The following is a 16083-nucleotide window of genomic DNA, read 5'->3' on the forward strand; positions in this document are numbered from 1 at the left end:
GCGCGCCGGCCAATCAGCGAGCGGAGAGCTGGGCGGGCGCGGCCAATCGCGCGCGCGCGGGGCTGGGGCTACTGCCGGGCAGCTCCGGAGGGGAGGCGGGCCGAGCCCGGCGCTGGTTGACCAGTTCTTCTGGGAGCGGCGCTCGGCGGCCGTGCTGCCGATCTCTTCGCGTCTTCTTGACGCAAGCCCGGCTCGGCGCTCTGACTGAGCTTTACAGGCGCCCTCGGTACGGCGGCCGAACACCGCGCTGGGAGGCGATGGAGAGGGGTACTGACGGGACCGAAAGCCGGGCCGCTGGGCTTGCAGGTGCAGACTGACAGTAGCGAGTCGGCCTGGAGGAAGGCCGAGAAGGTCCTTGAGGAGAGAGCCAGGGCGAGGGGAAGCCGGGGCCTTGGCGTCCAGGACTGGGAGGCGGAGGCGGCGAGGACGTGGAGACGAGAGGAATGGACCTTGGGTTCCTTTGCTCACTGTGAAGGAGTTTGAAGGTTGCTGCCAGAAGCCGAGGAGGGGCATGGGAGGAGATGGCCATATGTAGGCCCCGGCAGGTCAGTGACAGAGGGGAGAAGACTGGCTGGTGAGCCAGGAGCAGAGTTCAAGCCTCTTGAACAAAAATTGCCACCATCAAGGATTATGGAAAACTCAGGAGATCTGGCTGTCAGAGCTGTGGTTTTACAAAGGAGCATTCATTCCTGGGTCTTCTCAGAGGAGAATGGCAGAGTCAAATGGAGGGAAGGGAGTGCAATGCTGAGGGCCCATAGGACCTGTGATTTGTTGGCAGTGACCTTCTTCAGAGGCGTCTCCCTCAGCTAGCCTCTGGATCTGGTTCCAGCAGGTCTGAAGGTGTGAAATGATGGGAGAGTTGTTGTCAGATCCGTGTTTCTATAAGCAAAGCTAGAAGTGAGGCACGAAGGTTGGACCCATTGGGGAAAATCTCGGAGGTCAGTGGATGGGGTGAGGGGACTTTGGGGATGGAGGAACTTGTGAACTGTAAAGGAGAACAGTCCTCATAGGGTGGCCAGGGTAGGGGCCAAACTGGAGGGAAGGAGCAGGACCCTGCAAATGGGGAAGCTAAGGGGCACGGAGCAGAGTGGCAGAATTTGGGGAGGCTGGCAAGCCTGTGACCCAGGGCCAGGCTGGGGGTACCAGGACCTCAGAAGAGGGGTAGTGTAGAGGAAGGGATCCAGGTACAGAGTTCCCCTTAGGCCACCCTGATCTTGGCTACCAGAGCGAGTTTTCTAAAACTAAGTATGGCTCATCCCTGTTTGAAGTTGTAGTTCCTGAGTGTTGCCTACACTGATAAGGGCCCACCTGATAGGCTCCTGCCCACACCCAACCATACTGCTACCTGCTCTGGATGCACAACAGAAAACAGGGAGCAAAAATTGCCACCATCAAGGATTATGGGAAACTAATGAGGTCTGGCTGTCAGAACTGTTGGTTTACAAAGAAGCATTCCTCGGTGCCTCTCAGATTAGGAAGGAGCACCCGTTCTCAGATACACTGCAGTCCTGACTTTGCAGCAATCACCCCTTGCAAAGTGAGTTCCAAAAATCATTGTACACATATTCACTCCATCAGAGGACAGCATTTCATGTAGAGCTTTCTGAAAGGATCCTGCTTTCCGGCTTATGGCGTACAGTGAACCTTTATGGACACAGCCGAAGTGACAGGATAGGGGTCAGGGAGCTGGTCTGTACTTGGAAGAGTGTACAGAACTCCAGTGGGGGCTAACAAGTGAGAAGATCCTGCCACAAGTGTGTTGAGAACTGTAGGGATCGGGGAGAGGGGAATGTATGGGCATGACTGACAGCTGATCTAGCCTGCCAGGTGGGGAAGAGCAGTTGAGGAAGGCCTCCTGGACAAGAGGAAGCCCCAGCTGAAGATGGAAAGCCAGCAGGAATGTGCTGGGCCAGTGCTTCAGACAGACAGAGCGTTCAGACCCAGCGGTAAGACCTGCACGCTGTGTTCAGGGAACCACACATCACCTATTCTTGTTGGAGATGGAGAAGGGATACTGGAAAGTTATGAGGGCTTTGAGGTGGGTGGACTAGCACAGGTGACTGGAGGCCCATAGGCTGGCTTCAGCTCCCAGAATGCCTTGTTTAACCCTGAGAGTTTTTCTATATTTCTATGTTTTTTATTTGCCAACATTTAAAAATTGGGAGCTTTCACCTTGAAAACTCTCGGATTGTTGGTTTCACTGTCTGCCTAATAGTTAAAGCTCTGGCAACGTGAGGTTCATATTACCATAGTTTCAGCTGGAACTAAGTGGCAGCTGTCCCACTAGGTGAGAGCCCCTAGTTCACCACAGTCTTAACTCCCTATTACCCACACCTGCCTGCAACTTCACTCACCCCTTACCTACTGGGCCTTGGGGCATCACAGGGTGGAGACCTGGCTATAGAGGTAATGGGCAGCTCTTGTGGAGTATTAAGAAAGGAAGTGAGCAATGTGATGGGATGTTTGTTTTGGAAAGATCATTAAGGCACATGAAGTTTCAGGGATGAGGGACTTAAGATCACAAGACCAATTAAAGAGCTATTGCTACAGCCCTTGTAAGAGAAGATGACAGCTGGCCTGGGGCCAAGGCAGCAGGTGTCAAGAGGAAGGAACTGATTTTAAAACTGTTTCAAAACTTTAAGAAAATGCAAATTGATTTACAACCCACTATCAGTACACACCCCGCTACACACCCCAATAGGATGGCTGTATTAGAAAAGACAATAGCAAGTGTTGGCAATGATGTGGAACTCTCATACACTGCTGGTGGAAAAGCAAACTGGTTTATCCACTTTGGAAAACAGTTTGATAGTTTCTGATAACATTAAACATACACCTGTCATATTGCCCAGCAATGCCATCACTGGATATATACCCAAGAGAAATAAAAGCATGTTCACATGAAGAATATTCATAGCAGCTTTATTCAAAACAGTCAAAAACTAGGAACAACCCATGTGTCCATAATTCAGTGAATGGAAAGGAACTGTGGTATATCTGTGTAGTAGAATATTGCCTGACAGCTGGCCTGATGGCAAGTGCACAACAAGGAAAAGTATTAAAAACAGAAAGTGAAAGAAACCAAACATAAGACCACATGATTCCATATATATGACCTTCTGGGAAAAGCAAAGTCATATTAGTGGTTGCCAGAGGTCAAGGTAGAGGGCAGGGGGAGATAATTACCAGGAGCCACAAGTGAATTTTTTGGGATGATCACTTCAGCTCAGTTCAATTGCTCAGCTGTGTCCAGCTCTTTGTGACCCCATGGACTGCAGCACACCAGGCTTCCCTGTCCGTCACCAACTCCCAGAACCTGCTCAAACTCATGTCCATCGAGTCAGTGATGCGATCCAACCATCTCATCCTCTGTCATCTCCTTCTCCTCCTGCCCTCAATCTTTCCCAGCATTAGCATCTTTTCCAGTGAGTCAGTTCTTCGCATCAGGTGGCCAAAGTATTGGAGCTTCAGCCTCAGCATCAGTCCTTCCAATGAATATTCAGGACTGATTTCCTTTAGGATGGACTGGTTTGATCTCCTTGCAATCCACAGGACTCTCAAGTCTTCTTCAACACCAAGTTCAAAAGCATCAATTCTCCCACAGTCAGCTTTCCTTTGGGGTATTTCTGTTGGGTATACTCTATTTGTATCTTAATTATGGTGGCCCTCATATGACTATGACATGGGTTCAATCCCTAGTTGAGAAGATGCCCTGGAGAAGGGAATGGCAACCCACTCAGTAGTCTTGCCTGGAGAATCCCACGGACGGAGGAGCCTCATGGGCTACAGTCCACGGGGTTGCACAGAGTCAGACATGACTGAAGCAACTTAGCACACAGGCATATGACTGTATATGTATCAAAACTCAGAACTGTGCACCTCAGAAAAGATGACTTAGTGTGTGTAAATTATACAAAGCAAACTTAATGTAAAGGAAAAAAAACTTTAAGAGGTGGAATTGTTGGGTCTTGGAGATAGGCCATAGGGGTGAGTGAGGAGGAGTAGTCAGAGCGGGAAACCTGGCTTGGTTTTTGACTGGGGACTTCTGCCCTTGGCCTGCTCATGAGGAGGCTCTTTAGAATCTGTTTCTGGCTGCCCTTCCCTGCCCTGGATACTACAGACACTGCCCACTTCCCCATCCCATATGGGCCTCTTCGCCTGGGTTCTGGTCAGGCTCTCCACTTCAGTTATGGTCCTTTGGGCAAGGGATTAGCTTATCTGAACCTCGGTTCCATGTGGAGTGGGCTTTCAGCCTCCCCCTACATGGCCTGCTCTCCCTCCACTCCCCTAAGCCCTTCTCTGTCTTCTCCCCAGCCCTTACCAGGACCAGAGATGTGCCAGAGGGTTCAAATCAGTACTGTCTCAGTTGTGTTATAGAAAGCCATACTGCATTTAAACCAATGGGGACAATGTGGGGAGTTTCCTGCACGATAGCACCTGAGGGATTGCAGGGGTAAAGCTGGTCTCAGTACTACAGGCTTGAGAGCTAGGGTGAGGCCTTGGCAGCCAGAGGAAGGCTTTCTGTCCCATCGCATTCCTGTGTCAGCTTCCTTCTCCCCATGTCACCTTCTGCTCTCTCTGTCTCAAATCAAGTTTGAAAACCCCCCATAGGAGGACTGTGATAGCTTGCCCTTCAGGGCTCTCACTCCCATGCTGGTCAGTCAGTCTCACATGAGGACATGGAAAGAGAAAGGGTAGAAAACAGTTGGGAAAGGCAGAAGTCTGGATTTTACTCTCCAGTGATAAGAAACAGGGTGTCTGAGCCGGGGGCATAGCTGAAAGTATGGGAGCTGTATGAGAATGGGGAACCCATGGCCCCATGACTGAATGCAGTGATCCTCAGCCCTCCTTTTCTGGTGTTTTCCAGAGTACCAGTTGCTGGACCCTTGCCCAAAGGCAAGGGACTAGAAAACTTTTCTGCAAGTCTGACCAACGCTGAAGCCTAAAGGAAAGGCCTGACCCTCCATCTGCCCACAGGTCCCCTACCACATTGACCAGCGGTGAATCTCGGCATCAAAATAAGTGCCACTGTGTGCCTAGGACTGTTCAGCCTACCTTGAATCTGACTGAACAGTCCAAGGTCACATGGCAAAGAAAACTTAGACAAATCAAACAGAAAAACAGGCTATGTAGAGAAGGAAATTCTAACAGAAAAAAAAAAAAAAAATCTTTGCAGGCTTCAGAGGATATGAAAAAATATTGCATCCTTGAAACAAGCTGCTAAGTCGCTTCAGTCGTGTCTGACTCGGTGCCACCCCATAGATGGCAGCCCACCATGCTCCCCCGTCCCCGGGATTCTCCAGGCAAGAACACTGGAGTGGGTTGCCATTTCCTTCTCCAATGCATGAAAGTGAAAAGTGAAAGTGAAGTTGCTCAGTCGTGTTGGACTCTTAGCAACCCCATGGACTGCAGCCTACCAGGCTCCTCCGCCCATGGGATTCTCCAGGCAAGAGTAGTGGAGTGGGGTGCCATTGCCTTTTCCGTGCCTTGAAACAAGAACCACCATTAAAAAAAATTCAGCACACAAAGTATGTCTTGTGCTCTCAGCTGAGATGGCTTAGAAGTGATGACATCCTAGGAGTAGCACACCCAGAGCCTAGGTCTGGTTTCTAATGCCATTCTCAAATAAAGGAAACCAGGGGTCCTTAGAGCAATGGCTGATTCTAGGGCAGGGGCTGGGAATATCCAAGATGAGCCTAGAGCAGGCTGTAGGCAATAAAGGAAGTGCTTCCGAAGCACATCCACAAACAAGGGGGCGTGCCACAGGAGCCAGCTGAAGGAGCTCCCAGTAGCCATCGCTGGAAAATTTGAACAACAAAATAAAAGTAACCTAGTTCTAGGTTGTGACTCAAAGAATAAAAATAAATATCCATGAGTTTCATAGTAATAGAAATAGATGATTTAACAACAAAAAAGTAGGGAAGAACAGACAAATCTGTACTGAAATCCAAATAATTTATATGGATACGTCCCTCCTATGGAAGTGAAGCCTACTTCCCTTACTCTTTAAGTGTGGGGGAGGCATTGTGGCTTCCTTCTAACGAGTTCAGTATGGAAAGTGGATTCCCCAGAAAGCCCTGGGGAATAGAGAATCTGACAAACATTGCCTCAGTCAGGTGACCATGTTTAACATAACACTGATAAGACATGTTGATAGTATGTACCCTTGATATGAAATGATGAGAATGGCATTTTACTTCTGAGGTCTTCGATGAGAATGGCATTTTACTTCTGAGGTCTTCCTCTCCAAAACACAGAGCACCAGTCTAACCATGAGGATAGCATCAGACAAATCCAAGTGTAAGACATTCTACAAAATACCCACCGATAGTCCTCAAAACTGTCAAAGTAATCACAAACAAGGGAAGTCTGAGAAACTCAGCCAAAAGGAGACATGTGATATCCCTGAATAGGAAAAGGGAATTAGAGACAAATTATGGACATATGAATAAATTATGGGCTTTAGTTAAACACATCAGAGCTAAAAAAAAAAAAAAAAGCTCTTGGAAATTAAATCATTTGGAAGAAATGAAAAATCTGGTAATAGGTTGGGAGAGAAAACTGAAGAAACCTCCCAATTAGTAGCACAAAAAGGGAAGATGAATAATAGAAAGAATAAGAAATTATAGGTCATTCTAGTAGCTTGACCTCTGTAGTCAAAGGCTCTACCCCTGAGATATATGCTTCAGCAGCTTCACCTCTGAATAACAGAAAGGCTAGAGAAGAAAAATGAAGTCTACAAAAAGTAACTCAAGAAAACAACCCGACCTGACAGTTATGAGTAACCAGACTGAAATCAACACTAAATGAAAAGAGATCCAAGGCACCTTGTTGTGATATCTGAGAACACAGGGAACAAAAAGAAGGAAATAAGGAGGTCACTGACAAAGGCATACCAGAGTGACTTTGGACTCCTCAGGTGCAATACTGAGAACACGATAAGGGATCACTGCCTTTATGATTCTGAAAGAAATATTTTTATCTGACATAGAATTCTATAATTAGCTAAACCTTTAATCAAGTATGAGTAATAAAGTCATTTCTAGACATGCTAGGCCTCAAAACATTTACGTCCCAGCATCTTTACTCAAGAAGGATGTGCTCCACCAGAACAAAGAAGGGAATTCAAAAGAAGACTATAAGAGACAGGAAGCACGAGAGATGAGTGATGAGGTGGGACTTCCTGGAGGAAGGTGAAAAGTGACCCCAGAGTGACAGCTCTGCCACTGATGGGGAGGGCAGCTGAACCACATGGACTGTCATCAGCAAGACCCCCATTTCCATCAGGTCCCCTTCTTTACTTGAGGACAGAATGCTCAGGAGAACTGGCCCAGATTCTCATCAGTACTTGACTTGACCATGTATAATGAGGGTCTCTCCTCCTAGGCTCTGCTGAGGACACATATCCCTCACAGAGGTTTTCTGCTTTTCCCCGAGAGCAGGAAGTAGACCATGGCGGGCTCAGGAATAGAAGACAGAGCAGCCCACTCTCACTGACCAGGCTTCTGCTGCATGTCCAGCACCTGGTTGACACCTCAGTCTTGCTAGGCACCCAACTGTGGAGAGCCCTGTTTCTCAAACTCACTCATGGTTTTGCTTGCAAGTTCCCCCAGAAAGGGCCTTGTCACCTCCTAGAGAAACAAGTCAGACCATAACCCAAGCCTGCTCTGCTCACCTCCTCTGGAGCCTCTGCCCAGTGTGGGCAGTGCTGCTCTCTCTCTGCATGGCTGGTGTGTGCTTGTCCTCTGATTTCAAGGCTAGGTAGTAGTTTTGTTTGAGTATTATTGTGTGAATGTGATAAACAGAACTATAGAGAAAAGCAAGGGATCGATTAGTATGGAAGTGAGGGTGGTCATCACCTCAGGAGTGAAGGATGAAATACATTTTTTCTGGTTGTTGTTCAGATAAAGATGTTCTGGCTAGTTTGTAGTCTCCTAACCTCAAAAGTTGTACTGGTCATTGTTTGGTCAGGAGGACAGAAACCAGAGCAGGCATTTCCAGCAGAATTTACACCCTTATTTATTTGTAAGAAGGGCAGAAGGAAGGTCTGAGAATGCCATCAGGGCCCCTGGGTTCCTGCAAGCTCTCAGAAGTGGGATGCTGGAGGAGCCCCAGGAAGCCTCTGTTGGTGGCCAGCACAGCATGGAGCACTGAGTGATGGGTGAGCTTTAGGGAGCACTGCCACAGTGGGTGTATTGGTGCTAAGGGCCACAATAGGACTCCCCATCTACTTCTGCCAGAGCAGAAATAAGTGATATGAATTTCCCAATGAATAATACAATTTCTAAACTTTCAAATCTCCCAGGAGTGCTTCTTGCTGGTGGAATTCAGCTGGAAACGTAGTTCCCAGGTTTCCAACCCCTGTTATTCAGGGGAGAGCCTAGAAGGGGGAGGAAAAGTCACTGGATAGCCCACAGGTAATCCAGAACTAAGGTCTGCTGGTACTCTAGAGCCCCACATGTCAGTTAGTGGCCGTGAAGACACCATTCGTGCAGTCTGGGATAGCACTTTCATAGGGAGCCAAGTTCCAACTCCAGAACTGGCTCTCTGGCTTTCTATCTTCCTGCCTGATTCTATTAATAAAATTGGTGACTTTATAGGATCATTGGGGAAAAAAGTACAAATCTGAGTTTCACCTCTGTGTGCTGTGTGCAGGCTCTGGGCAGCCATCTCAAGCAGCATCTCGTGGCCCAACCTCCTCCAACATCTGTTGAGTGGATTCTCATTCCAGAGTTCCAAACCTCCTGCATTTTGTTCCACCCTGTTAACACAGTCCTCATTTTCCTCCTAGAAGCACACAGGTCATGGGTATGGGGACAATGCCAGTGGCTACCAAGAAACAGGGGTGCCCCCATGAGTTACTGCTCAGTTTTTGAGGAGCCCTCAAAAAATATGTACACAAAAAGAACAAGATTAACAAAAATCACACACACACACACAATTTTACTGTTATTTATTGTCTTAAAATTGCATAGTACTTTGATTGTGCATGCTTTTAAACATAGGGCAAGGTAGCCCACTTGAAACTATTCTCTTGCATGGGATTTTTCAGGCTGTTTTTACTCTGGGCAGGAGCAGGGACCAAAATGCTGCCTGGGCTTAAAAAGAACCATGATGAGATGAGAGAGAAGTTGGAGAGTCAGAGAGATTAAGATGAGAAGACACTGTTGAAAGGAGCTGAGGTCTGATAGGACCTATGGAGGCATAGGAAGATGGTGGGAGGGCGCTTCCCCGAGGTCAGAGGACAGGACTCGGTAGCAGCCAAGAGAGGATGGGAAAGGAGAAAAGAGTCCAGAGGGGCAATGCCTGGCACTCAAATCTGAGATGTACATTCCCTGCCAGGGGACTGGGTGCACTGGGTAGCCTGAGGGCACCGTTGGCTACAGAAAGCCACATACTAGAAAAATAACTTAAAAGCTATACAACTGTCATTATAAATATTTTGTCTTTAGTGTTGGTTAAAAAAGGTTCACAGTTACTCTGAAGAGAGCTGTATCTCTATTGCACGGTATTGGAAGAGTCTGCTCAGATCCCCATGTGTAAACAATGATTCCCTTCTCCTCTGGCGACTTCAGGACACAGAGAAAACACTACCTGCTGTAAGCAAAGCACTTGGGTACAAGGCACATCAAAGCTGTCAAGCTCTATCGGGATCTACTGAGAACACGCCGGATGCCAGCTTTTCTTCCCACTTGGTTTCACTGGGACAGGTCTTGAAGGTGGTAGTGGTCTCCTCTAGCTTCTCATTCCACGGTTACAGACTTGGCCAGATTTCTGGGGAAGTCAACCTAAAATGACAGAAGGTAGCTGCTCAGACCCACAGGTCTCAGCAACACACTGCGTTGTAAAGCCAGCTCTCAAAGTACTTTACAATAGGAAGATGAATATTCCTGGGCACCTCCAACCATGAGCTCCTTGAGACCTGCATCTTGGAAGGGATTTCTTATTCTAGAAACAATTATGTTTATTCAGTAAATGTTAATGGTGTACCTGATATGTGTCATGCAGTGTTAACACTATTAAAAGGATATGATTCATGCTATTAAAAACAGCTAGCTCAATTTGTTGGAGAAGGCAACGGCAACCCACTCCAGTACTCTTGCATGGAAAATCCCATGGATGGAGGAGCCTGGTAGGCTGCAGTCCACGGGGTCGCTAAGAGTCGGACACGAGGAGCGACTTCACTTTCACTTTTCATTTTTATGCATTGGAGAAGGAAATGGCAACCCACTCCAGTGTTCTTGCCTGGAGAATCCCAGGGACGGGGGAGCCTGGTGGGCTGCCATCTATGGGGTTGCACAGAGCTGGACATGACTGAAGCAACTTAGCAGCAGCAGCAGCTCAATTTGTACTGTTAAAAATTCACTTTTCTTGGAAGTAGACACACTAAAATATTGGTTAAAGGTGGGGCTTGGGAAGGAAATGTGACTGAGGATGGTTGATAAAGGGGGCTTCAAGTTTATCTACAGGGTCTTATTTTGTTTACAGTAACATTAAAGAAGAGAAGAAACAAATATAACAAAATGCTAGCGATTGTTAATGATGGATGACGTATGTACCATTGGATGTTTGTTATATTGTTTTTGGTGTTGATATGTATTTTTTAAAGCTCCTCAAAACAAAATTGTAATAAAACTTCTATATGCACACACACTTTCTGGTGAGATCATAAATTGGTTCTTTTCTGGAACAGAAATTGAAATAGGAATCCCAAAATGTTGAATGATTTGCTAGACTGAGGATAAACCTTCTAATATGGGAGGAAGATATATATATATGCACAAAGATAATTCACTGCAATTGTTATTTATGCAGATATTCCAAAAGATTAGAAACAGTTTAAACAACAGAAGACTGGTTAAGTCATTGTTAAAATCTATGTTATAAGACTGTGGTGGAATATTGTGCAACGATCAAATGCTGCTTACAAGTTCAAGATCTGAGAACTTGTACTGTGTTGTATACACTTGTATTAAAAAGAAAGTTGTGAAATTTCATCCTTGATATTATCTCAAAAAATCTTTAAAAATTTACAGGCACAAGGAAAAGACCAAAATAAAATATTAAATTTTCTCATCAAATTGCCTCTGGGTGAGGAGCTTATGGTTTAATATGGTCTTTACACATCTTGCAGTTCCTGTCGTTGTTTTCAGGGGGTATAAGTTACTTTAAAAAATTATTTTGAATGAAAATATTTCCCTTATGAATATTTATACCCAGTAAGTATTTAAGAACCAAATGGAACTCTGGGATTATGTCTCTCCCCTTTGCTGGATGAGGTGCAATTTTTAGACATACGTCATATCCTCGGAGTACAGCCAGGTGGAAGGAGAGGAGCTGCAGTGGAATCACACTCAGGATGCCCTGCAGGCAGTCTACGGTGTGGGGCAGCTCGATCGTTTTATATGCAAACTTGGAGCTTTCAGTGTCGTCCTTGGAGCACAGTATAATCGGGCGACCCTAAGACAGAAAAATGTGATCACAAGATGCAGGTTATCTCTGAAAGGAGCAATCCGTCACACACAGCAGAGTTTCTAAGATCAACATATTGCAATAATAATATTGTGATCTTTTGTCTTTACTGGAGTTATGAGTCAGGTGATGTATCTGATTTGTGTAAAGGTCAAAGAATTTGGAGGCTTTTGTCAAAAAGGTTCCTATGCTTCCATGGTTGTGGTGGTGGGGCAGTCTCCTGCTGCATTAATTCAGCACCCGTTTATTGAGTGGCTTCAGTGTGCCTTGCAAAGAGCAGCAGTTCTTACCCCTTACTCAAGGGGCTCATAGTCAAGTGGTAGGAAAACAAAAATGTCAATAAGCAAACCAATAAATAGCAGTGAATTTCAGATAAATGTCACCAAGGCAGTAAAACCCAGTAACAAGATTGGGAGACAGTGGGAAGGTTCGAGAAGTTCTCTGAAAAGGAGGCATTTGTATTGAGACCTGAATGATGAGAGGCCAACGGCTTGAAGAAAGGTGGGAAGACTGTTCAGGGCAGAGGAAACAGCCTGTGTTTTCCAAAGTCTAGCAGATTACTGCAACTGGGGATGGGGGGCGTTTTCAGTAATGGAAACTCCTGAATTTGGATCCAGTTGGTCAGAAATGTGGGTGGGCTGGGAAGCTGAAAGACTGCAGTTGGTGGCTGACGTGAGGGTGGTCTTGTGGAGGACAGAGCCCTTCACCTGTGAAATCTAACTCTGGGTGGCCAATATCAGAACTGCCCCCAGGGATCTCCAACAGACCTCCTTTGGTCTCATGTCTCGGATCCAGGAACCCCCAGGTCATCTGGATCACTGGGCCTCATCTAGGAGTTTCTGTGGGCATGGCTGCAGGCTGGCCAGTCCCTTTCTGAATGTGCACCATGCACGAGGGACCCCTGAAGTATGTGCTCACACCTGCTCACCAGCAGGAACGAACACTCATTGCTGGTGCTGGCCAACAGTGGGTGAGGTGGGCATGAGTGTAAGAGAACAGGAGAGAAGTGACCCAGCCTGCCGGAGGGCCCTCACCTGGCGCGCTGTGACCTGCTGCAGGGCGTTCTGGCATTTGGCAAAGCAAGGATCCTTCATGATGACCATGATGACAGGCATCTGCTTATCAATCAGCGCCAGGGGGCCGTGCTTCAACTCTCCAGCCAGGATGCCTTCTGAGTGCATGTAGGTTATCTCTTTAATTTTCTGGGGAAACATGAGGCGGAATCAGTGTCATGCTGCTAATGGGAGCAGATCATCCAGTGGGGAGAAAGGGAAGCCAGGGGAAGGATGATCCAGGGAGCAGAGAGCTGAGGCCCACAAGGCAGATGGACATACAGGAGTGGTCAGTGGTACTGAGGGTAGCCAGTGAGGCCAGGCCCAGGGAAGAGGGTTACCTGCTGCCTAGTGCATGCACAAAACCCAGCACACAGCTTGTGTCCTCAGTCGAGCTCTGGGGCACAGCCACCCTGCCCCCACCATGATGGGCAAGTCAGTATCAGTCTAGCTTGTCCCCTTCCCTTTTGAGCCAGCCCCATGGTTTCCCTAACAGTCATAGTTTGTAATGATGGCATTGTATTCTACACCTTCATTTAATTATCTGATTAACCGATCCCTCAATTCTAGACGATTAATAACTTCTAAAGTGTTGCTCCAACTTAACTATCAAGCAAAATGACACACACTGGGGTGTTAATGGAGTTTTCCCCCTATGTTTAGAGAGATCCTTTTTTTTTTCAGTTACTATTAAACCCACGTCATTGAACTAGTGAAAGTGTCGAAGAAAACATTGCTCAACTCCCCTAGAACTACTTGGGTCAGGGAAACATTGTCAGAAGTGCGGCTCCGCTCTGGATGCTGCAGACGGCGGAAGTACTGTACCCAAGATACCACAGAGGGGCCACGGACTTGTGCCAGCAGTAGTGTAAAAGCTTCTTTCTTTCCTCCAGGACTAACTTGGAGACACAGTTGAATATGCATCTTTCACCAGCACGCTCAGGAGCTGCAGCTGAGCACCCCACAATAGACAGCAGAGGCATGGCTGTGGGGTACCAAGAGGGTGCCCCACCCGAGCATTAAGTCTATTGCTCCTGAGAAGCTGTGTACTTGGCCCCTCACAGGTGCCAGAATCTGCACTGGAAGGATGTGGGAGCTGAAGCTTCCTGCAGTCTGGCAACTCAGGGCTAGCACCGCACCCCAACGCCCTGCCTCCTATAATACTCTGTTTCCCACTGGTGGCGTCATTCTTCCAAATGGGGGTGGTGGGGGGTATAGGCAGTTGCTCCCACAGGGAGAGGAGGGGAGTCTAGCTGAGTTATAGATGCTGCCACACTTCTGACACTGTCTCCAATTTACCTTGCTTGATCATCTGATCCGTAAACAGCAAGTGGATAGTGAGTAAGGCAAGCTCTAGGCTCGGGTCTCTGTACATCTCCTTCCGCCCTCTTAGTAGCCCTGTGGTCCTGGTATCTTGCCCCTACTCCATCAGCTTTCTCTCAAGCCACATCTTTATTGCTGCAGTGGGCAAAACAGCCAGTCATTGATATAAAAAAACGCAGGGCTTTCTATGCTATCTCCTGCAGGATCTCACCTCACCTCAGCAGATTGAGGAGTAACAGGGGAAACTGTGTAGAGACTTTACCCTGCAGTTCTGGTGTGCCCAAATCCTCCCACACAGACTTCTTGTGGTAATAGAAAAAAGCAAAATTTTTTTTTTAAACTGAGTTTGAATTTTATGTTGATCACTTCTACTATGTAATCTTGAGCAAGGTGAATTTTTTGGAGGCTCAATTTCCTCCTGGGTCAAATGTGAACAATAACTGCCAGTCTCTCAGAAGATGCTCATGAGGTATGAATGGGCTATCCCAGATAGCGCCTGGTGCAGGCGAACACCCCAGGGCTCTCGGGAACCCAGCCGCTCTCTGCAGGAGACTAGGAGCCTGCATCTCCATGTCAGCAGGGCTGGAACACTGGGTCAGAGAGCGATGCCCTCCCAGCCCAACGCCCTTCCTCCTTCCTGTGGGTTTCCTGGGGTGTCTCCCGCACCTGCCCTCACTCAGGGGCCAGTGGAGGAGGGGGTTGGGCAGAGGGTGCTCACCAGGGCTCCTTCCAGGCATGTGGCATAGTTGTAGCCTCGCCCCATGACCAGAAGTGACCTTTGTGTGTAGAGCTCCAGGGCCAGGTCGTGGATCTTCTCATCCAGGGACAGCACCTCCTTGATCAGCTCTAAGTCAGGCACACAGCAGAGGGGGAGAGCCAGTCACACCAATTATAAAGCAAGATTCACAAAGAAAAGTCACGGTGTATAAGACAAGGCTTCCGAACTCACCTCGGTTACACGCTTGTCTCCCTTGCATTAAAAAAAAATTAAATGCAGATTATGGGAAACAGCTTGTGTTATTGGCTAGGATTTTATTGTGATGGTGGTTCATATTTGTGCTCATATTTTCCTGAGCACAGAAGGTAAGCAGCGAAGTGTTATTTCTTGCTCCATTTTACAGGCAAGACAACAGAGGATCAGTGAGGCTAAACCTCCAGCTGGCCAGCCAGAGCTGACACTCCAGATTAACACCCCTCATCTGGCCATGTGCTGTGTCTGGAAAAAGCCTGTGTGAGATGGACCAGCACTTCTCAAACTCTTTGGTCTCAGGATTCCTTTATAATCTTAAAATTTATTGTGAATTTCTAAGAGCCTTTATTTTTGTGGGTTTTATCTATCAATATTTACCAGATTAGAAACTGAGAAAATTAGTTACTCACTCATTTATAAGTAACGATTTAAGCATGAAATTAAAACAAACAAACAAACAAACAGTGAGCAGAGTGGCACTGTTTTACATTTCTGTAAATCCTTAATGCCTGACTTTTTCATAGAAGACAGATTCTCTTCTCTGTTTCCTCACTCAATCCATTGCAATATGTTTTTTGGTTTAAGAAAATCTGGCCTCACAAATTTGTAGTTGGAGAACGAGTATTTAAATAACTTTTTCAAATAATTGTGAATGTCTTTGATATTACAACAAACTTAAGAAGTGACAATCTCTTAAATGGGAGATCATATTAATAAAAATTTCCTACTTTGTCAACTTAAAATGTATTAGTCTATTGTGTACTTACTTAAATGGATCTTTTACATGTGCATAATTTTGCAACACTGCATTGGCCATTTGCAAAATATTGGTTCACTGGGTTATTCAAATCTTCCAAAAATGGACACATGCGTTACAAAATTTTTTTTTTTTTTTAAATAAGACTTGTTAAAATCACAGTGGGCGTATCAGAGATGTTTTTGAGTATTGGGAGGCCATCACACTCGAGCTGACAGCTACAAGTTTTCCAGATACTGTTTTGGTTGAAAGCTCAAAGGTTATCATCGGCAATGGATACTATCATCAGCTTTTCTCGAAGTTTGGGGCTAACTCGGTTCACTTTTGAGAAAATGTCTGCCAAGTACCAACTCAGCTTGCTACTCAGTCAACCACAGGGTGCTTTCCTCTGGACCCACCATCAGACTTCAGGGTGCAGCAGAAGCACTTGCTACATACCTCCTATTTGTCACATAGAATACTAAAAAGTGTTACAATTTAGTAAGATTAATGCATTTTGCCACATAATC

The 16083-nt window shown here is 46.6% G+C and overlaps 1 protein-coding gene across 1 annotated transcript in view; it reads right to left on the reverse strand.

The window, feature by feature from the left end:
• Positions 1-8938: 8938 nt before the first annotated feature.
• GFPT2 (glutamine-fructose-6-phosphate transaminase 2) overlaps positions 8939-16083 on the reverse strand; it is a 45446-nt gene continuing 38301 nt past the window's right edge. The window contains exons 16-19 of the mRNA XM_027548484.1: positions 14566-14693; positions 12507-12674; positions 11299-11460; positions 8939-9788 (exon numbers count right to left, since the gene is read on the reverse strand). Coding sequence (XP_027404285.1) covers positions 9744-9788; positions 11299-11460; positions 12507-12674; positions 14566-14693 — 503 coding nt within the window. The 3' untranslated portion in view covers positions 8939-9743. The remainder of the gene's footprint in view (positions 9789-11298; positions 11461-12506; positions 12675-14565; positions 14694-16083) is intronic.

Source organism: Bos indicus x Bos taurus, chromosome 7 (genome assembly GCF_003369695.1).
Source record: "Bos indicus x Bos taurus breed Angus x Brahman F1 hybrid chromosome 7, Bos_hybrid_MaternalHap_v2.0, whole genome shotgun sequence".
Taxonomy (NCBI): Eukaryota; Metazoa; Chordata; class Mammalia; order Artiodactyla; family Bovidae; genus Bos; species Bos indicus x Bos taurus.